This window comes from Cucumis sativus, chromosome 3 (genome assembly GCF_000004075.3).
Source record: "Cucumis sativus cultivar 9930 chromosome 3, Cucumber_9930_V3, whole genome shotgun sequence".
NCBI classification, from domain to species: Eukaryota; Viridiplantae; Streptophyta; class Magnoliopsida; order Cucurbitales; family Cucurbitaceae; genus Cucumis; species Cucumis sativus.
The window spans coordinates 29,501,889-29,523,207 of NC_026657.2; the positions used below are offsets into that span (position 1 = coordinate 29,501,889).

The window sequence follows — 21,319 nt, forward strand, 5'->3', positions numbered from 1 at the left end:
CTTCATCACACTTTATATATAAATTTATTCACACAAGGTTCGAGTTTTAGTCTCCTTCCATCTTATACTTTTTATATAATATGTATGTAATAATATATATACTATGTGCTCGATGATACAATTGTGTCTTTGAACCCTCTTTAGACCTACTTCAAGCCTTACTTCATTATTCATATAGTTTTTTTTTTCTTCTTAATTATAAGTATTTGTCAACAAAAATTTTGGATTCACCACTATAACTACATCGATCTATATCTATATATAAATATATTTAAGTTAAAAGACTTACAAACAAATTTTAAACACGTGGTAAAGATAAACTACAACCGTAACTTTTAATCCTAATGTTATTAGATAAACAAAGCACTTTATAAAGCTTGTAAGGTTCCATCATCTTTCCAACTTATCTATAACATGACCTTGTTGTCTTTTTTATATTCACTAGTTATCATTTTTTTCCGATCAAATACCTGTTAAAACGTATTGTGGATTTGAATACCGTGTTAAATAAACATAGATTCTATGTCAAACACAATAGACTTATATATACATACATATATATATATATATAGTGATATAGGTCGGAAAAGATATTGAAATCTTTAATTTCCATCTTTTTAATGTGGATGGATTTAAAATTCCCTCATCTAAAGGTTACATAGGGGGGGAAAAGTGGATAGATAATAAATAAAAAATGTAAAGAAGGAGGCAAAAGGTGAAAGGAAAAAAAAGATAAACCAAACAGCGAGCTATTTACTATCAAAAACCTGCCAAATCCCCATCACATTAATTCCCTTCTCCACACTTTTTTTTTAATTTGCATACACATCCCCTTCCCCCTCTTCCCCCTCTATAAATTTCCCTCTTCTTTACTTTCTTCTTTGCCTCTCCCGTTTCCATCGTCCTGTTGTGTTGTGTTCATCCAAAAAATATATATTCAATTCTTTTTATCATCATTCCACCCTTGTTCGTTATTCTTTGTGAGATTTTGGGAGGAAAAGACGACATCAATATATAATGTCCATCATTTCCCTAATAACTGGATGGCCCGGACCCAGCGGCTTCGGCTCAGCCTCCACCGCGGAGGACGTCACCCAAGGGATCGATGCCGGCTGCCTTACTGCCATTGTCACCGGTCACATCTCTCTCCCTTTTAGAATTTTATTTTGTGGGGGATGGGTATATTCTTTTGTTTTGTTTTGTTTAGAACTTATTTTAAAACAAAAAGGACTTTACTTTTCTTTATATATATATATATATATATATATATATATATATATATATATAATCTTTCATCCTATATCTATTATGGAGTCTTTTATTTTACATGTTGAATTACAAGTTTAGTTCTTGAAATTTTAATTTTTGTGGGAATTAATTTAGTTTCTTAACTTTTAATTTTCCTTTGTACAACTCTGATAGATCTATGGCAATTTCAAATCCTTCAATATTTTACTTTTTCCAAATTTTATTTTAAATATTTTGTCCTCACGTGGGATGTGACTATGACTATCAATTTTACTCTGAAGGGGTGCTGTGTATTAACATGAAAATCAGAATCATTTGCATTTTCAAAGTCCTTTTAAGCTATTATTCTTTTTAACTTTTGATCAAAATTATAAAATTATATATATACATATATATCATTGTAGTTTCCAATTATGGAAAGAGTTATTGAATTGGTGTAGTGTATCACGAGATGGGGCAAGGGTTCATTTGGTTTGAAAGCATTAAAGTTAGAAGCAGGTAGAGCCAAATGGAGAAATATTCAAACTCAAACATATTTATCACATACATACATGACCTAAATTTGTTGCATTTTTTCGATTTCTTTAACTCCTAACTTTCATTTCATCCAAAATAAAATGTACAGCGTGGAATCAATAATATGTCAAGCATTTTATGGATCGGAACAACGACATTGATGATTCCATTGATATATGATTTGTAGGAGGAGCAAGCGGAATTGGGTTAGAAACAGTAAGAGTATTAGCGATGCGAAAAGTGCACGTGATCATAGGTGCAAGAAATTTGGAGGCAGCAAATAAAGCAAAACAACAATTACTTGAAGAAAATCCAAATGCTAAATTGGAAGTTCTTAAACTCGATCTTTCATCCATCAAGTCCACTACAGAATTTGCTCATAATTTCCTTCATCTTAATCTCCCTCTCAACATTTTAATGTAAATTCCTTTCTCTTTCATCCCTTTTATTTTCTCGTTACCATTTTATTTTAACTAATTAAAATTATATAATATACACGATCATAGATAGACTATAATATATTTTTCTATATTTTATAGACATATCCATCGATTAAGGTTATTGTGTTTCTCAAAAATACTCCAATTACTTAGAAGGATAATTTGAAATCATTTAAAGAAAAGAAAATTAGTTTTTGTTGTTGATTGATATAATTAATTCAGGGTTTTATATACTATAATATTTATGAGATCCATATTATTTTTTGGATGGAATTTCAGAAACAATGCTGGTGTTATGTTTTGCCCTTTCCAACTTTCTGAAGATGGAATAGAGATGCAGTTTGCTACCAACCATCTTGGTAATTTATACATACATAACTCATCCAAATTCCTATTTTATTCTTACCAGATTGGAGTTTTGTTTTAATTTAGTTAATAAACTTCAAGATTTACCCTTTTAATTTAAATTATTTGCTATCAAATACTATTACTCACACTGTGTTTAATGGGTTTAGAGTTTAAGTGTAAATAAAACTCAAATTTCCAAAAACAAAATTGTAACATTTTAAACTCAAAAGTTAGAGAATAAAATTTTATTTATTTTTCACATATATTTGTATATGTTATATAGATATATATAATTATTCGTAGTTACATTTTATTTGTCTAGGTCATTTTCTGTTAACAAATCTTCTAATTGAGAAAATGAAGAACACTGCAAAAAGCACAGGAATTGAGGGTAGAATTGTCAATTTGTCATCTATAGCTCATGCCCATACTTATGGTGGTGGAATTCGCTTCAATAAAATCAATGAGAAGAATGGGTATTCTTTTTTATTTTTAAATTTATTTTGTGTAATTTAAAAAAAGAAAAACAAATTGAAGTTATTAATTTGTAGGTATTCTGATAAAAGAGCATATGGGCAATCAAAATTAGCCAACATTTTACATGTCAAAGAGCTCAATCGTCGATTCCAAGTGATTCTCCTAATTTCTTCTTCTTCTTCTTATTATTATTATTATTATCTGTGGTTAATAAATAAATAACCCACCATTAAGAAACTAAATACCAAAAACAATTTGTTTTGTTTTGTGTTTTTGGATGGTTGTAGGAAGAAGGTGTGAACATAACGGCAAACGCAGTGCATCCAGGGTTAATAATGACGCCTCTTATGAGGCATTCTTTGTTTCTTATGAGTACGACATGTCGACTCTTTTTTTTTGTTTCCACTAAAACCTCATGTCGTCACTTACCCACCTTCATTTTTCTTTGTCTCTCTTCTTCTAGGGCTCTTGCAGGCTTTCACCTTCTTTATCTGGAAGAATGTCCCTCAGGTAAATTCAACATTGTAACTTGGAGAATATTTGATAAATGAGCATTTGTGTTTCTTAGATGATATATGTGTGTTGTTTTTGTTTTTAGGGGGCATCCACGACGTGCTATGTGGCGCTTCACCCGAATTTGAAGGGAGTGAGTGGGAGGTATTTTTTGGACAACAATGAGAAGCGACCGAGCTCATATGCTAGAGATGAAAAACTTGCAAGGAAACTTTGGGACTTCAGCAAGGACTTGATAAGTTCAAAGTCTAAAGTATGAAACAGAAGTGGCATTTAGACCTACACTACTACTACTACTACTACTACTGAAGCCTCAAGTCACATGCTTGCTTAATTAAGTTTATAAAGAATTAAGAGAAATTCAATAATGTGGTTCTTTAGGAGGGGAAATATTATAAATAGTATTCTTTTTTCCAAAAATGAAAAGGATGGAAGTGGTGTTATGGAGGTTTGGAAGCTCCTAGTGTTTGTGTAATAGTGTTTGTGTGAGAATTCCATTCGTATTGTTTTGCTAATTATGATATTCGATCTATTACCCAAGTATATATGATTTCTATTTCCAACCTTTCACGGTTTGTGAATGGTATTTCTTTAGAAATAGAGTGTGTATTTGATTTTTAGTAGATTTGAAATAGAAGGTTTGAAATGAGGTGTCAAATACTTAAATGTTTTAAAAAAATAGAACTCAATGATAACAGAGAGGAAATAATTTTGTTATATTTAGAGTTTTTTGGTATTTTGTTATATCGGCTAATATTGTAGGCTTGATTGTTATATTTATCGCTATCTCAATTGAAAAAATGGTAAGATTGAAATATGATTCACGATGAATGAATGAATAAAAACTAAAAGTGGCATTCAATTTCCCAATTTGTATTGAATAGATACATTTTACACAAAGATTGACTGGCAAAGGAAATGAACAGTTCAGAAAGAAAACAATTGGGGAAAGGGCAGATTTCTTTCGCAGCAATAATAACATGAATATAGACATGCACACATATATGATATATCCAGCGTCTACACATTATAATCTTGAGAATGATTTCTCTACCCCAACGGTTAAAGTCAGAAAAGCAACATATGAGAGACAGAGAACAGAGAGTATAATCACCAGCATTGTGTGCAATGAAATGTATGGGCTGAAAAAGAAGACGATCGCAATAGTCGCACTGTGCCAGACCTTTAGCTGGGCAAACGCTCCTTCCTATAAACCAAAAGATAGCACCAATTTGAAGAAACCCATTAGTGACTGCCTTTTCGAAGAACCGGAGATTATAATATGAGAATAACAACGGCAATGGATGTAATGAGATTATATGAAATTGTTAAATAATGAGGTCGCCAAGTATGGATAGAGAATAGAAAGATCAATGATCAATTCACCAATTCACCAATTCCTATCTTGAGAAAGCAGTGAAGGATGAGCGACTACCATGTCGTGTTTGAAAAGTATTCCGAGAAGAGCATTCAGCTGTGGATACAAAAATCCATCACCAATTCCCAGAAAGGCTGATATAAGAAGCACGTATACGGTGCCAAGTGTTTCACTGGTTTGAAGAGTTGTAACAGGGCATTGCAAGGTTTAATTAGTATACTTGCCCCTCGTGGTATTCATTACAAAATAATGCCAAATGTAAAAGGTTTTCCAATGTTACTAACCTCTGCCCTAGTAGAAGCCAAATAAAAACAACAGCTTGAATGACGGCCCCACCAGATACTAAGAAAGTGATTGATGGAAGACCAGATGTAAGACGGCCAGCAATCAATGAGCAATAGAAAGACCAAAAAAGGAAAATAATTAACACTCAAATCTCACTTTTTTCTATTATCACTAGCTCCGATTAAAGACAAATACCATTTTAATCTACCTCTGCAAGTGCGAGCATAATGAATATTTCTAATAGGCATGGCATAACAATGAACACTATATTTACAATTTGTTGGGAAAGTTGAGCATTATATTAGTTCGTGAATTAGGACTCTCGAGATATATTTTGGTTTGTGAAGGGAGAGTCCAATGCCTCAAAACACTTAAAATTTTGTGGTTCATCTTAATTCAATAGGGTTTGGTTTGGTTTAGAGTTCTTATTGGCTAGTTGAATGGAAAACCGAGGGAAACAATAGGAAATAAGTAGGCATACTTACAACTGCATCAGCAGCCCCATAAACTGCCATTGCACCACCGACCCCTGACACACCAAGTGATGGTGTGACAACTTCTTTTGTGAACTTGGCCCTATGTTTGAAACTCTATAATGCTCAGTAAGGAAAAACATAGGCTACTGCAACAAAAGAGCATGCAATACTTCTACTTTATTCCAGTAATTACCATACAAATGCCGCTTGTAGTCCTGAATATGAAATTAGAGGAATGGTCAAAATCATTCTTATGTCAGCCAGTGGAGCAACTACTGATTTTGATAGAGAAAATATAGAAGAACGTAGGCTGGACGAGGACAGTGATGGTTCTTCTTCTTTACTGTCTTCCTTTCTTAAGAACCCCATGAGTAAGATACCTAACGTCACAACGCAAAGGAAGATAATGAACAATACAGTTGTGCCATTGGTACTTCCACCCTGCAGCAGTTATGAGGCAAAGAAACAGGATTCAATCTAGAGATGTTATTAGTGTAGACTATTGAAAGAAGAAATGTGGTCAAAGCTGAAACAGAATTGCATGACTCGGAAATTGCCTGCTTCAACAACGTTACGGTTGTTTCCAATGTGACTGAACATCCAAACTTTAAAATGAAACTCTTTAAGAGAGTAATTAAGTGGAGACTACATACCGCTTCATCTTTCAGCACAACGAGGGAGATAATATTTCCAATGACCTGCAATATTTAAATCACATAAGAAAGGTATGAACCTTACTGTTAAGTTTAAGTATTTGTTTTCCAGATAACATTTCTAGATGAACCAAAGTTTGTAAACTTGAAATCCATGAATTCACCTGGTGACTTGCAAATACTGCCCAAAATTCTCCATTGAAGTTGCCGATGACAGTTCCTTCATGTAAGCCATTCTTTCTTGCATGATTACGTGCAGTTGAAGTGAGATATGTACCCTGAGCATTCATTACATGGCAAACACCAAGATGTTTTCACTCTACAGTTATAGTGATTATCCATTACCATATACTCCAAAAATATTTACTACATTTCACCTGCGCAACCCAAATTATAGAAGCAGCAAAACCAAGGTAGACAGAAGACGGAACCATTGTAAACCTGAAAAGAAGTGATCAGAAAATCATCTCCACTTTTGCAATCACCTAAACATTGAGTTGCAGTGTATTGTAAAGTTCAAGACAGTATAACACTACTGACCTAATTAAAAATGACATAAACATTCAATCTGAAGAATTTTTAAAAATACTTGTTAAATCACCCATTGATCAAAAGTTTAAATTGATGCATGAAAGTCTATATTAATTGGAGAGGAAATAACTGTCAGATATCATGTTAAATTATTGATTGATCCAAAAGCTTAAGTTTAAATTTACATAATCTATCAGTAACAGTACTCTTTCGAACACTATTAAACACAGCCAGTGATTGCTGAAGAACTGGCATACAGTCTAACTTTTATTAATTCGTGTCTGCAAAACGCTTTGAGTAATTCGCATTGCCAGAATCAGCTCGATTACACTTTGTCTTGTCAAACTCCCTTCATTGTATTTTCAAAGCAGACCATCAAAATCAGTAAAAAAAAATACCAAGTCGGCTTCAAATTTGCAGCTATGAACAACCAATAACCAGTAGTCCCAAGAATCAAAGCGTTCTTAGTCCCCAATGCTCGAACCACCAAAGCAGCCACCAGAGAGAAAAACGTAAAAGATAAATACAATATCCCCAGCGAAGTAGTCCCCAAATCCTCCTCCTGAATCAAAATTCCACAGCCCAAAGTCAAACCTAAAGACGATAATATCAATTAACCACAAAAAAAAAAAAAAAAAAAAAAAACCCATCAAATACAGAATCCAAATTTTCCTCTAAGAGGCACAAATTAAGGTTCCTCCTCCATTTCTTCAACATCATCCAGAAACACCTAGAGAATAGTGAAAAGAACCAAAAACTTACAGTATTAACAGTACTCTCCAAGTTCTGGGCAGCTCCATAAGCAAGGAAAATTAACCAAAAAGCAAAGCTCAAAACATGAACATCTCTCGTATAATTCACCGGAGCTGAAATTGGGGCGTTATTAACTAACAACCGCGCCTCTTCGTCAACAGAATCCATGGCGTGTCGGCTTTTCAAGCCGATTTAGTCGTAGAAACGCTTAAAAAGGCGGAAAGAGAAAAACCCAAATGGAGTGAAGTCAGAGGTGAAGAATCGTCGGCTGAAAGTGAAGACAGTCAAAACTCAAAAGGGTTAATAATTCGATTAACTTAAAGGTGGATCGAGCTCGAAATTTTGTATTTGTTTGATGCGAAAAAGGAATAAGAGCTGACCAATTACGAATTTATGTACGCCCCATCTAAGGAAACATTTTCCACATTTTCGCAATCGCTCGTCGCCCCAAGGTGTGGCGTTGGTGTCCTTATCCAAGTTCTTAACTTAACCAACGGTATCTGCTTCGAACTCTGTGCGATTCGGAATCTTCTCAAATTATAACACTTTTTAAGTTCTATCACTATACTCTCAGCTTCCAAAAATAGCTTCTACATTAATTGCGTTATTTTATTAGTGAAAAAATGTTTCTTTTTTTTTTCTAAACTTTGGGTGTACGTGAATTTAAATGTTAAACTTACAGGTAAATATATTAATTAATACCTCTATCACATTTCACTTATGTTATATATTAGTTTATACCTCCTATTAAAATAGGTTTCATTTGAAAAAACATTATGCCAAAAATAGGATTATTTCTATTAAATCTATAATTTTTCATGAATAAATCAATCTAAGTTTTTAGATAAACTTTTTGTTAGAATTCATTCATTTGTTTGAAAATTAATCAGTGTCCAAATTTATTGGTTGTATGAGAATTTAGTTCTGAAATTAGAAGTTTGCAAAGTTTAAGTGTAGGGGTATATTTTAATATTTATCCAATCTTTTATTATATGGTTCTTTCATACTAGTCAATAAATTGAGGTCAGAAAAAGTATCCAAACTACTAAATGCTACAAAATTTTCTCACCATGGTACAAAAATTTGAGTGTTCGATCTGTTAAAGCTAAAATAGTGGACAGATGGTGTTTGCGTGAGTATTCCATTCATAATGTTTTGCTAATTATGATCTGCAATCTATTACCTAAATATATACGGTTTCTATTTCCAACTTTTCATGATATGAGAATGGTATTTCTTTAGAAATCAAGTGTATATATGATCCTTAGTAGATTCGAGCTAGAATGTTTGAAACAAACCAACAATCCACAAGTCGAGCTCTTAAGAGATGTTGAGAACCAAATATGAATTTGGTTATATTTACCATTTGTTTGCATTTTGTTATATCTACTAATATTACTTGATGATGGTTATGTTTGCAGCAGTTCCGATTAAAAAAATGGTAAGATTGAAATATGGCTCATGATGAACAAAAGCTAAAAGTCGCATTCAATTTTCCAATTTGTATGGAAGAGATGCATATTACACAAAAGATTGGTTGGCAAAGGAAATGAACAGTTTAGAAAGAAATCAATTGGCGAAAGGGAAGATTTCTTTCGCAGCAATAACATGAATGTAGAAACACATATATCCGTCTCTACACATTATAATCTTGAGAATGATTTCTCTACCCAAACGGTTAAAGTCAGAAAAGCAACATATGAGAGGCAAAGAACTGAGAGTATAATCACCAGCATTGTGTGCATTGAAATGTATGGACTGAAAAAGAAGACGATCGAAATAGTCGCGCTCTGCCAGACCTTTAATTGGGCAAACGCTCCTTCCTATAAACCAAAAGATAGAACCAATTACTGACTGCCTTTTTGCAGAACCGAAGATTACAATATGAGAAAAACAATAGCAATGGATGTAATGAGATTATATGAAATTGTTAAATGATGAGGTCGCCATGTATGGATAGAGGATAAGAAAGATCACTGTCAATTCACCCAATTCCTATCTTGAGAAAGCAATGAAGGATGAGTAGGTACCGTGTCGTGTTTGAAAAGTATTCCAAGCAGAGCATTCAGCTGTGTGTTAAAAACTCCATCACCAATTCCCAGAACGGCTGATATAAGAAGCAGGTATACGGTGCCGAGTGTTTCACTGGTTTGAAGAGTTGTAACAGGGCATTGCAAGGTTTAATCAGTACACTCGCCCCTCGTGGTATTCATTACAAAATAATTCTAAATGTAAAAGGTTTTCCAATGTTGCTAACCTCTGCCCCAGTAGAAGCCAAATAAAAACAACAGCTTGAATGACAGCCCCACCAGATACTAAGAAAGTGATTGATGGAAGACCGGATGTAAGACGACCAGCAACCAGTGAACACTGGAAAGACCAAAAAAAGAAAATAATTAACACTTGGAACTCGCTTTTTTTCTATTATCAATAGCTTTGACTAAAGATAAATAGTTGAAAGTAACTTCCCTCTACTAACTTGGAAGAACAGCCACAAATAATATGTGGAGAGTTTAAAGAACTTTCAACAAATAGACAAATACCATCTAAATCTACCTCTGCAAGTGCGAGCATAATGAATATTTCTAATAGGCATGGCATAACAATGAGCACTCTATATTTACAATTAGTTGGGAAAGTTGAGCATTATTTTAGTTCATGAATTAGGACTCTTGAGATATATTTTGGTTTGTGAAGGGAGAGTCCAATGCCTCAAAACACTTAATTTGTGGTTCATCTTAATTCAATATGGTTTAGTTTGGTTTAGAGTTCTTATTGGCTAGTTGAATGGAAAAACGAGGGAAACAATAGGAAATAATTAGGCATACTTACAACTGCATCAGCAGCCCCATAAACTGCCATTGCACCACCGACCCCTGACACACCAAGTGATGGTGTGACAACTTGTTTTGTGAACTTGGCCCTGTGTTTAAAACTCTACAATGCTCAGTAAGGAAAAACACAGGCTACTGCAACAAAGAGCATGCAATACTTCTACTTTATTCCAGTAATTACCATACAAATGCTGCTTGTAGTCCTGAATATGCAATCAGAGGAATGGTCAAAATCATTCTTCTGTCAGCCAATGGAGCAACTACCGATTTTGACAGAGACAATATCGAAGAATGTAGGCTGGCCGATGGCAGCGATGGTTCTTCTTCTTTACTGTCTTCCTTTCTTAAGAACCACATAAGTACAATACCTAACGTCACAACGCAAAGGAAGATAATGAACAATACAGTTGTGCCATTGGTACTTCCACCCTGCAGCAGTTATGAGGCAAAGAAACAGGATTCAATCTAGATATGTTATTAGTGTAGACTATTGAAAGAAGAAATGTGGTCAAAGCTGAAACAGAATTGCATGACTCGGCAATTGCCTACTTCAACAACGTTACGGTTGTTTCCAATGTGGCTGAACATGCAAACATTAAAATGAAACTCTTTAAGATAGTAATTAAGTGGAGACAACATACTGCTTCGTCTTTCAGCACAACGAGGGAGATAATATTTCCAATGACCTGCAATATTTAAATCACATAAGAAAACAGATATTCACCAATTTAAAAAGGTATAAACCTTACTGTTAAGTTTAAGTATTTGTTTTCCAGATAATATTTCTAGATGAACCAAAGTTTATAATCTCGAAATCCATGAATTCACCTGGTGACTTGCAAATACTCCCCAAAATTCTCCATTGAAGTTGCCAATGACAGTTCCTTCATGTAAGCCATTCTTTCTTGCATGATTACGTGCGGTTGAAGTGAGATATGTACCCTGAGAATTCATTACATGGTGAACACCAAAGATATTTTCACTCTACAGTTATAGTGATTATCCATTACCATATACTCCAAAAATATTTACTACATTTCACCTGCGCAACCCATATTATAGAAGCAGCAAAACCAAGGTAGAGAGAAGCTGGAACCATTGTGAACCTGAAAAGAAGTGTTCAGAAAATCATCTCAACTTTTGCAGTCACCTAAACATTGAGTTGCAGTGTATTGAAAATTTGGCGTAAAGTTCAAGACAATATAACTCTACTGACCTAATTCAAAATGATATAAACATTCCATCTGAAAATTTTGTAAAAATACTTGTTAAACCACCAATTGATCAAAAGTTTAAATTGATGGAAATATGTAGAAAACTCAACAAGTGAAGATCTATATTAATTGGACAGGAAATAACTGTTCAAACACAGCCATTGATTGCTGAAGAACTGGCATACAATCTAATTTTTATTAAATCATGTCTGCAAAACGCTTTGAGTAATTCACATTGCCAGTAGTCCATCAAAATCAGAGGGGAAAAAATACCAAGTCGGCTTCAAATTTGCAGCTGTGAACAACCAATAACCAGTAGTTCCAAGAATCAAAGCGTTCTTAGTCCCCAATGCCCGAACCACCAAAGAAGCCACCAGAGAGAAAAACGTGAAAGATAGATACAATATCCCCAGCGAAGTAGTCCCCAAATCCTCCTCCTGAATCAAAATTCCACAGCCAAGCAAAAAACAATCAGCCCAAAATCAAACCTACGGACGATAATATCAAGTAACCACCAAAAAAACCCATCAAATACAGAATCCAAAATCTTCCCATAAGAGGCGCAAATTAAGATTTATCGTCCATTTCTTCAACATCATCCAGAAATGCCAAAAGAATAGTGAAAAGAACCAAAAACTTACAGTATTAACAGTACTCTCCAAGTTCTGGGCAGCTCCATAAGCAAGGAAAATTAACAGAAAAGCAAAGCTCAAAACATGAACATCTCTCGTATAATTCACCGGAGCTGAAATTGGCGCGTTATTAACTAGCAACCGCGCCTCTTCGTCAACAGAATCCATGGCGTGTCGACGTTTCAAGCCGATTTAGTCGTAGAAACGTTTAAAAAGGGGGAAAGAGAAAAAAAAACCCAAATAGAGTGAAGTCAAAGGTGAAGAATCGCCGGCTGAAAGTGAAGACAATCAAAAGGGTTAGTATTTCGATTAAGTTAAAGTGGATCGAGCTCAAAATTTTGTGTTTGTTTGATGCGAAAATCGAATTAGAGCTGGCCAATAACGAATTTATATATGCTCATATGGGTAAACATTTTCCCCGTTTTCGCAATCGCTCGCCGCCCCAAGGTGGGGCGTTGGTGTCCTTATTCAAGTTCTTAGTTTAACTAACGGTATCTGCATCGAACTCTTTCCGATTTGGAATCTTCTCAAATCATAATAGTTTTTTTTTTTCTCTCTCTTTAAAGTATCAATTTCTTTTTAAATGCTAACACTGCATCGAGAAAGTTATTTTAATCACAACACGTTCAGCTTCCAAATTGTAAAAATAGGTCACCATATTTTCTAAATCGTAAAAAGCGGAGTTCAAATATTGTTTCTAAAAAAATATTATTATCTAATTCAAATTTCGTAATATTTTAGCACATTTTAGTTAATTCTACATTAACTGTGTTACTTTAGTAGCGGAAAAATTGAATTTATTTTCCTAAATTTAAATCTTAAACTTACAGGTAAATAAATTAATTTATACCTACATCATATTAGGTTCCATTTCGAAAAACATTATACCCAAAATAATGATTATATATATTAAATCTTTGAACATTTATAAAAAAATCTATACTAAATTTTTATATAAAATTATCGTTAGAAATCATTGATTTGTTTACTCCAATCATTTATTTCGTTAATCCGAGTAAGCAATTTTCTTACTCACGTTTTGAGAATCGTAGAAGAAAGCTACCCACGTTTGAAAATCATTTTATTCGTTGTATAGAATTTTAGTACTCAAATTATAAGTTCACGATAGTATACTTTGAGTGTTCTCTATTTAAATTGACTCTGTTAAAAGCTAAAATAGTTTCAAACTAAATAGTTTTCCTCGACATTTTATTATCATACAATTATTTTAGGATATCTAAACTAATAAATTGAGTTTAGCGCCTACACCTTTTTTTTCCCTCTCTATTCTCTTGTTTCTGAAATATTTTGATCGTCGGGTGGAGATGAGAATTGATCCAAACCTCTCCTCGACTGAGGAGAAATAACCGAAAATAAAATATCACAATCTATAGAACATATTTGAGCATATTAAAATAGTAAATAGCAATGATTAATTAAATGTAGTCTAAGGTCCACTTTTCTACCAATCAAATAATACCTTTTTGGCTTCTAAAGAAGACAAAGGAAAAGTACATCAATAGTTGTTCACATACAAATGTTCACTCCTTTCGTGTAGTAATCTATGGAGTAAGCAGAACAGAGCAGAGCTCAATCTCATAGCCATCCTGCTCCAATATCTCCCTAAAGTATAAAATTATGTTGTTGTCAAACAACTAAAAGACGTTTTAGCAAAAAAGCCATTTAGAACATAAATCCAAAACACATTATATACCACAAAGACAGGACCAAGACACTCGTTCACCTTGAAAAGAAGACGTGGAAGGAAATTGGATACTATTTTACCAGAATTGGCTGTGTCAAATGTTCGAATAAAAGTATAAGCGTCAGCCAACTCGGCTTCGAATGACATCAAGACCCATTTCGGTGGGATCGGTGGCTTGGAGCTCGACCTGAAAGCCATCCAGCTCTCTCTTGAATCTATCTTTGGAGCTTGCGTATATCATCTTGCTTCTGACTCTTGAAGAATCAGGGGACCTTCAGTTCATACAATGGCGTTTTTGTTAAAGTGTGTGATAGTTGGAAAGACAAACATGTAAGGATGTAGTGAAGCGTAAAGGAGATTGTTAACTATACCAGGCAATAAAGAAGATTCTGCTCTTTTGACAGTTCTCTTCCGTAACGAAGTCGAAATCATAGATAGCATAACGACATTCGTCTGAAGGGAGGCTTTTAGCAAAGTCCTCGTAACTTTGCGTTGGCTCACCGACTTTCTCTACTACAACTTGCTTTTGTTTCTCCTCGATCTTAAACACAATAAAGCGATAGGTTCTTTTTGCCTTGAGCTCCAAAAACTTCAGCTTGCAATCATCATGCACTGCTATTCCCGATGCTGCATTGGCCTATAAAAATCCAGAATGAAACTACTTAAAAAAGTTTCAAAGTCCAAAATGGATGCAAACAGAACTAGTTGAAAAGGCTGAACAAAATTGGAAAATAAAATGTTATTGATTGTAATATATCATACAGCTATAAAATCAAAAGCTGCAAAGCAAAGCAGTAAGTTGAATGTTGTTTAACCTAACAATGGAAATGCAGAAAATTGGTAACAATATAATCTGTCTGATTTTATCATATTTAACAAATTTCCAACAATCGTTCTATCTCTCCCTTGGGAGCCTTGACTTATCCATCAATTTGTGGTGATATTTAGTCAAATTTTCCACCTCGTAGCCGCAATTAAGCTCGAGCTCTGTGCCTTGCTTCAAAGAAGCCTCTCAAGCAAAGGCTCCTAGACGCCTTAGTACTTGTAGTGTGTGCCTCAGCTCCTTGAGTTTGATTTCCTACTCTCCCTCTCTCTTTTTTTTCTTTCTAATCTTTAAGAAAAAAATGCATAAACATTCTTACAATCTCAAATGAAATCTCTATTTTCTTCTTATTCGTCCTATTATTTTTCTACTTGTATTACAATTCAATCTACAAATGTCTAGCTATTGTGTTCATAAAACCTGTAAGTTCTGAAGGCTATTGCGTTTTAACGCGCCTCGAGCTTTAACAGAACACTGAGCCAAAGTAAGATTATCTCCTAACAAGTATAAACAGTATGGATTCTGATTTTTGATAGCTGATAATGGTTTCCACCAAAATTTAAAGCAGAATCACAACTTGACTACACATGCACGAGAAGGATTAACAGCAACTCAAAAGGAAGGAATACACGAATATAAGTTATATAACTTGTAATCGAAATCCTCGACATAAATATTCAAACACAAGTACAAAAACTAAAACGATGATCACAATAGATCCCACGGCCACCGGATTACTCGAAGTCGACAATAATTTAAAGAAAATAACGTTTCACTCAATTAAAGAAAAAAAAATCACAGTAGAATAGAAATCGGATCTCCTATGCAGCACAATGCATTCACTTCCCACTCGGAAAACTTCATACGGATTACTACTTCAAAATCATGCACAGAGATTCAAATAACCCACAAATTGCAAGAAAACTCTCGATCGCGATTGTAGTGAAATTCAAAATGGCGAACTAGAAATACAACAATCCTACTTTCTGAAAAACTAACCGATCATCAAACCATGAATAAAAGCAGAAATTAAGTAAGTAAGCTTCAGAGAACTCACCATTTTGAGAGAAGAGATAAAAAGTTCCAACGAAGAAGAAGAAGAAGAAATGCAGGTTCAGAAATGAGGGAAGAAAATGTAGAGTGGGTTTTAATTTTTATAGTGGTTTTTATTATTATTATTTTGATTACTTTTTATTTATTTATTATTACGATTATCTGTGATGGTGCTCGGGAGCAACGGTATCGTGGCGGTGACTTGTATCTGACAGTTGGCGGTGGGATGATGTCTGACCAACCAATATAAGCCACGTATACTAGGAGCGTGGGGCGGTACCTTTAGCTGCGCCGCACCTTTATATAAGCCGGCTCCCTAGTTAACTTTATCATCTTCTATTTCAAAGCTTTTTTTTTCCTTTTCATAATTGTTACTCAAATTTAATTTGACTTTAAATAAAATATACCTTTTCTTAATAGTAAAATAAAATGAAACTAGTCATAAATAAACAAATAAGTGTGACTTTAATAAATATTGAAACTATGAAATAGAGATATTTTTAAATATGATAAATTAAATTAAAATATCGATCTAGCAAAGTCATATTGTGTCTATTATTAATGTAATTTGAATTTGTTGTTATATTTTATAAATAGCTCCCTTTTTGTGTTGTTAATAATCATTTTAGAAAAGGTAATAGTCATTTATAAGATATAACAACAAAAATAATGTAATTATCTTGTTATAACTTATAAATATTTTTAAATTTTTGTTATGTTTAAAAATGTGATTGTCATTTTAATTTATATTAAGTAATGTAATTATTGTTATCCGCTAATGAGAATAAAAAACAAAAATTAAGAATACTTAATATCCAATATAAAAAAATTAAAATTTGACGGAAAAAGGGGAAAGTAAAAATGAAGTGAGATGATCGATAATTAAAATAGTAGATATGAAAAATAGGCCTATTAAAATAGTTCATATAGTTGTTGTATAAAGCATATCTCAGCTTTTATTTTCTAAGGTTATCTCAAACTTACTAATTTGAATTTGAATTGAAATGCAATAATGTAATTGTTTATATAACGTTATAAAAAGTAGTAAGGTGAAAATCGGCTAAAGCTCGGAGATAGGCACGGCGAGCAGCTGGGCGGAATTGGGCTCCGTTTAAATCATCGCCGACGTGTTTTGGTTAGTTAGTTGACAAATATTTTTAAAAAGAAATACAAAATAAAACGAAAAGGATTTATTTAAATTTTGAAAAATGGATAAAATAATTGCGATTTCCCTTTCTCGAGATTCCTTCCACTGCTTTGATCTAACGCAATTCTTTTTTCTCCTTTTATTTTATTTTCTTTTATTTTTTTTTCAAAATTCTATTTTATTTATCGAAACATATATTCAAATTATTTTAAAAGAATACACTTTAATTCTAATTATTGTTTCACATGAATCTACATCTCTCTTTTCTTTCTTTAACTGTATAATCTTTATTTTATTTTAAAATGTTTGAGCCTTCAATTTGACAAAATTAGGGTGATGAATTGATTTGAATAATTTGATATATGTGTTGAATAGTGGTGCATTTTGAAGTTGGTTTTAGTTCTTTTTTTACCTATTACAAAATCGATTCGTACGTGTATAACTGACTAAATTGTATAAAATATACATGCATTTTGTCCTATGTTTAAAGGAAAAACTAACCATACGACCTCAACCGTGACTCCCAAAACGGGGAATGGGACCCTTGCTTCACCCTCCCCATTGCCAACCCTACCTTCCTCTTATATAAATCATAATTAACAATAATAAATGCAAAAAGAGATCGGGGATGCGAATGATATTTATTAAATAATCGATCGCTTTTGTTGATTTTAATAGGTCACATTATTGTTTTCCCCCTCTTTTTCAGTGGTTGACTTGGTTGGATAAGTTGACTTTAAATCAAAAACGTATACATATAATGTTTTGAAATAATTACACGTTTTCGATTATAAATACTTGATAGAACTATTCATTTACTTTTACAATAGCACGTATTTTCCATAATAATAAACTAGCATCTTCCATTTTTGTTAATCGAAAACAAAAAACTTACTTAACGGTCATTTTACTTATTGCATGTCATGCTTTCACAGATACAGTAACCCTCCGACATTAGTCTAAAATTCATTAATATTTGTAACGTGAATAAATAAAGTACGATAATATAAAAATTATCTTATTTTTCTTCCATCCATTCACATAATAATCGTTGATCGAGTAAAATAATTACTACCATCATACTCATGAATGTTTGTTTTATAAGAATAATTGTATTCACACTTCTACCTCACATTTTATGCGCATGCGCTAAATTATCCGAACTAAAAACTTTAAACATTAAGATATATAAGTATTCAATTCTCTGAGTTATATTATGATTTTGAAATAGAAAATTTATTAACGAAAAAAAAGATATTGAATAGTGTATTGAAATTTGTTTAAAAAATTAATGTGATGACTATTCAAAATTAGAAGACATACATTATTGTTAAATGACACCATTAGGGATATTTCACATTTATATATAAAGTGAATGCTTATAGTGATTTTATTTTATTATTACCATCGTAAATAAGTATCATTTTCTAATTTACACATTAGATTACTTTTCACCATTCGGGGAGATATTTATTTTGAAACATTATATTTTATAAACATATTATTTAAATTACAATAGTTAGAAAAATTAAACTTCTTAAGGTTTAAGAAGGTTTAAGGCCCAATTAAAATCTAAATTGGTATGAAACTTTAGAAAATACGTCTTCTACAATTTACCCAAACATGTTTTAATGGTAATTAATCTTATAGAATAAATTCACAACTATATACATTATATATATAATATATGGTTAATCGTATAGGTTTAGTAATTAATCTTTGACAACCATATACGTCTTTAAAAATTGTATAAAAAATGTTGTGGAATCAGATTCGAACACTTCCTCACGATCGCTTTTCTTTGAGACTGAAATGGGTTTGATGAAATTATAATTTCACCTTAAAAAATGAAAACAATTTTAAAAAAAAAATAATTAAGGGAACGCATGAACTGAAGAAAAATAGTCAGAAAATGAAAAAAGAAACTGAGATATTATTTTTCTTCTTCTTCTTCTTCTTTTTTTAAATTCACAAAGGAAAGCTGAGATTTAGCAGCAAATTAAAAAAAGGAACGAAACGACAGATCGAAAACGAAAACCTGATTCCACATAATCTCCATAATGCAATCGAACGAAACGACATCGTCGAGTCTCTGGTGCCGCTAGCTCGCCGGATTCGGAGCATCATTATTGGCCACCGCCGGCGGAGCAGGAGGCCTTGCGGCTACCGGATCAGCGCTGCGGCTCTGCTGCGTTGGTCGAGTAAGAAGAGTACTCGAGTGCGGACCACCAGATTCGACCGTCGATCCCGGTCCAACTGGCGGTGGGGGGTCGGAGAGGTAATCGGCGGGCATGAAAACGCCCTGCGAAGGCCTCCTCTGGTGCCTGCTGGGTCGCTGCGACATTTTACGGTGAGATTTGGGAATGGAGAAGAACAAAGGGGCGGAAACAGAGAGAGAAATAGTGAGAGTTCGCCGGCGTAACGGTAGAGTTGACTGCTTTTTCTTTTCTTTTCTTTTCTCTTTTTCTATACGTTTTAGTTTGGTTTGTTTGATGACTTCTCGATCTAAGCGAGTCAAACTTATAATGCCATCCTACAATTTCCAACCTCTTCATTTTTTACCCCTCACTGTTTCATCCATTGATTTACTTCGACTTTAGTTCAATTCGCATCAAAATGTATTAAAAAAATATTTAACTATAATATAAAATCGTCTTAGATTAATATTATTATATAATATATAGTATTTTGAATTTTGCCTCCTTAAGTCTATTACTTCATTTATTATTTAATTTTTGTTTCAATTTTATCTTTATACTTTTCGAATTTAAACTTTTTTAATTTTAATTGATCACTCTTTCTATTAAAAAAAACATAATTAACCAGTTACAACTAAATCATAATTTGATAATTAATAGACTTTAAAACTACTAACAAATTGGTCGGTCTCTTTTTTATAAATGAAACTTACAAACTCTCTAAGTATATATGTCATGTCAATAATTTAAACTTATTTTTAGTTATTATTTATTTATTTATCTAAAGTTAATGGTAAAAATGTTAGGTGAGTAAGTTTATTAAAGAAAAACGGTAATTAAAAGTTTGTTTTAATTAAAGATGGAAGGTTATTTAAGAGATAAGTATTGGAGGTCCGAGATTTATGGAAATAATTGGGGTAGGAAATTGAAGTGGGAAACTTCCTAACTGCCCCTACGATTCATGCACCAAAGAGTGTCATTGTACCCATCCAATTTAACGGAACGGAACGGGCACTTACATGTGTTTTAGATAAGATTTTAAATTCCCATCTATTGTCCAAATTAACCCTTCATTTTTATTTTTATTTTTATTTTGTTGGGTTAGGTAAGTATAATCAAATATTAAATTCATAAATACAAATAGATTTCAAGGGTGCATTCATATCTACCGACGATAAAATATAAGTTTACTGGACTTCAAAATGTTGGTTTTATACTCTTTTAAAAAGTTAACATTTAATTGGTAGCTTTATTTGCTGAATGACGAAAATTTAGTTTAAAATGTCAATATTGAATTTTAAAATTACTTTTAATTAAAAATGAATAATGTATTTAAATTAATACACAAAATGTTTACATAGGTAGATAGGTTTAATGTATTTATTGTAGTTATGGTTTGTATATTTTTTTATTAATGGGATTATGAAATTCTCACTGTGTCAACATTAAGTTTATAAAAATGTCTAAATATTTCAAAATTAATATGTTGACAAATTTAAGAGAGATGTGAAGACATAAATCAACACGACCTACTAACCATTCAATGAAATAGGTTAATTTGGTTGAATTGAATCGCGTGATATAGGGTCCTACTTAATTCACCCTATTATTTGGCTCGAAAAGAAACCAGATTGAAGTCAAATTGATTGGACTCAAGCATCGTCATGAAAGGTTCATAATTTTAATTACACGAATGCTCATTTAATTCCCACGTTCACGAAATTTAGAACTCACTATCAAGTAAATACTTAATAGTTTATATATCTATGGAATGGACCAAACCTAAACATGTACCATATTTATTGTTTTTTTATATATCTAAGAAAATCAAATCTACCTTTTAAGTAGGTTTTAATGTTCACAATTTTTAGTTTAACTTGTTTAACCAAACACTAAATAATATATGTATCTTATCAATAGTTTGATTAAAATAAAGCAACAACAATACAATAAAAATACAAAATTTAATAATATTTTTTAAAGGAAAACCCTAAAATGCAATATATTTTTGTAGGGATATTTGATTGAATACCAACTTCAATTGCATCTAATAGGATGTCAAAACAAAATAATAATAATAATAAGATTTATAGCC

General features: G+C 32.6%; 4 protein-coding genes across 4 annotated transcripts; 1 reads left to right on the top strand and 3 right to left on the bottom strand.

Moving 5' to 3' along the window:
- Positions 1-842: 842 nt before the first annotated feature.
- LOC101205956 (short-chain dehydrogenase TIC 32 B, chloroplastic) lies at positions 843-4,200 on the top strand. The gene is made up of 8 exons (XM_011653601.2): positions 843-1,135; positions 1,952-2,183; positions 2,484-2,563; positions 2,875-3,028; positions 3,104-3,182; positions 3,317-3,401; positions 3,493-3,539; positions 3,628-4,200. Exons 1-8 carry the CDS (start codon positions 1,018-1,020, stop codon positions 3,799-3,801), a joined length of 969 nt encoding a protein of 322 aa, XP_011651903.1. The 5' UTR covers positions 843-1,017; the 3' UTR covers positions 3,802-4,200.
- A 173-nt stretch (positions 4,201-4,373) lies between these two features.
- LOC101204525 (UNC93-like protein 3) lies at positions 4,374-8,149 on the bottom strand. Its single transcript, XM_031882341.1, has 11 exons — positions 7,999-8,149; positions 7,628-7,886; positions 7,264-7,427; positions 6,712-6,775; positions 6,499-6,612; positions 6,335-6,379; positions 5,875-6,122; positions 5,691-5,781; positions 5,205-5,317; positions 4,978-5,092; positions 4,374-4,749 (listed from the first exon to the last, which is right to left on the bottom strand). The coding sequence occupies exons 2-11, from the start codon at positions 7,784-7,786 to the stop codon at positions 4,570-4,572; spliced, it is 1,293 nt and encodes a 430-aa protein (XP_031738201.1). The 5' UTR covers positions 7,787-7,886; positions 7,999-8,149; the 3' UTR covers positions 4,374-4,569.
- Positions 8,150-9,080: 931 nt separating this feature from the next.
- Positions 9,081-12,853, bottom strand: LOC101203792 (UNC93-like protein 3). The gene is made up of 10 exons (XM_004137719.3): positions 12,308-12,853; positions 11,940-12,103; positions 11,495-11,558; positions 11,281-11,394; positions 11,094-11,138; positions 10,634-10,881; positions 10,451-10,541; positions 9,876-9,988; positions 9,649-9,763; positions 9,081-9,441 (listed from the first exon to the last, which is right to left on the bottom strand). Exons 1-10 carry the CDS (start codon positions 12,464-12,466, stop codon positions 9,262-9,264), a joined length of 1,293 nt encoding a protein of 430 aa, XP_004137767.3. The 5' UTR covers positions 12,467-12,853; the 3' UTR covers positions 9,081-9,261.
- Positions 12,854-13,706: 853 nt separating this feature from the next.
- Positions 13,707-16,038, bottom strand: LOC101207573 (actin-depolymerizing factor 2). Its single transcript, XM_011653603.2, has 3 exons — positions 15,884-16,038; positions 14,375-14,640; positions 13,707-14,275 (listed from the first exon to the last, which is right to left on the bottom strand). Exons 1-3 carry the CDS (start codon positions 15,884-15,886, stop codon positions 14,125-14,127), a joined length of 420 nt encoding a protein of 139 aa, XP_011651905.1. The 5' UTR covers positions 15,887-16,038; the 3' UTR covers positions 13,707-14,124.
- Between the last annotated feature and the right edge of the window lie 5,281 nt (positions 16,039-21,319).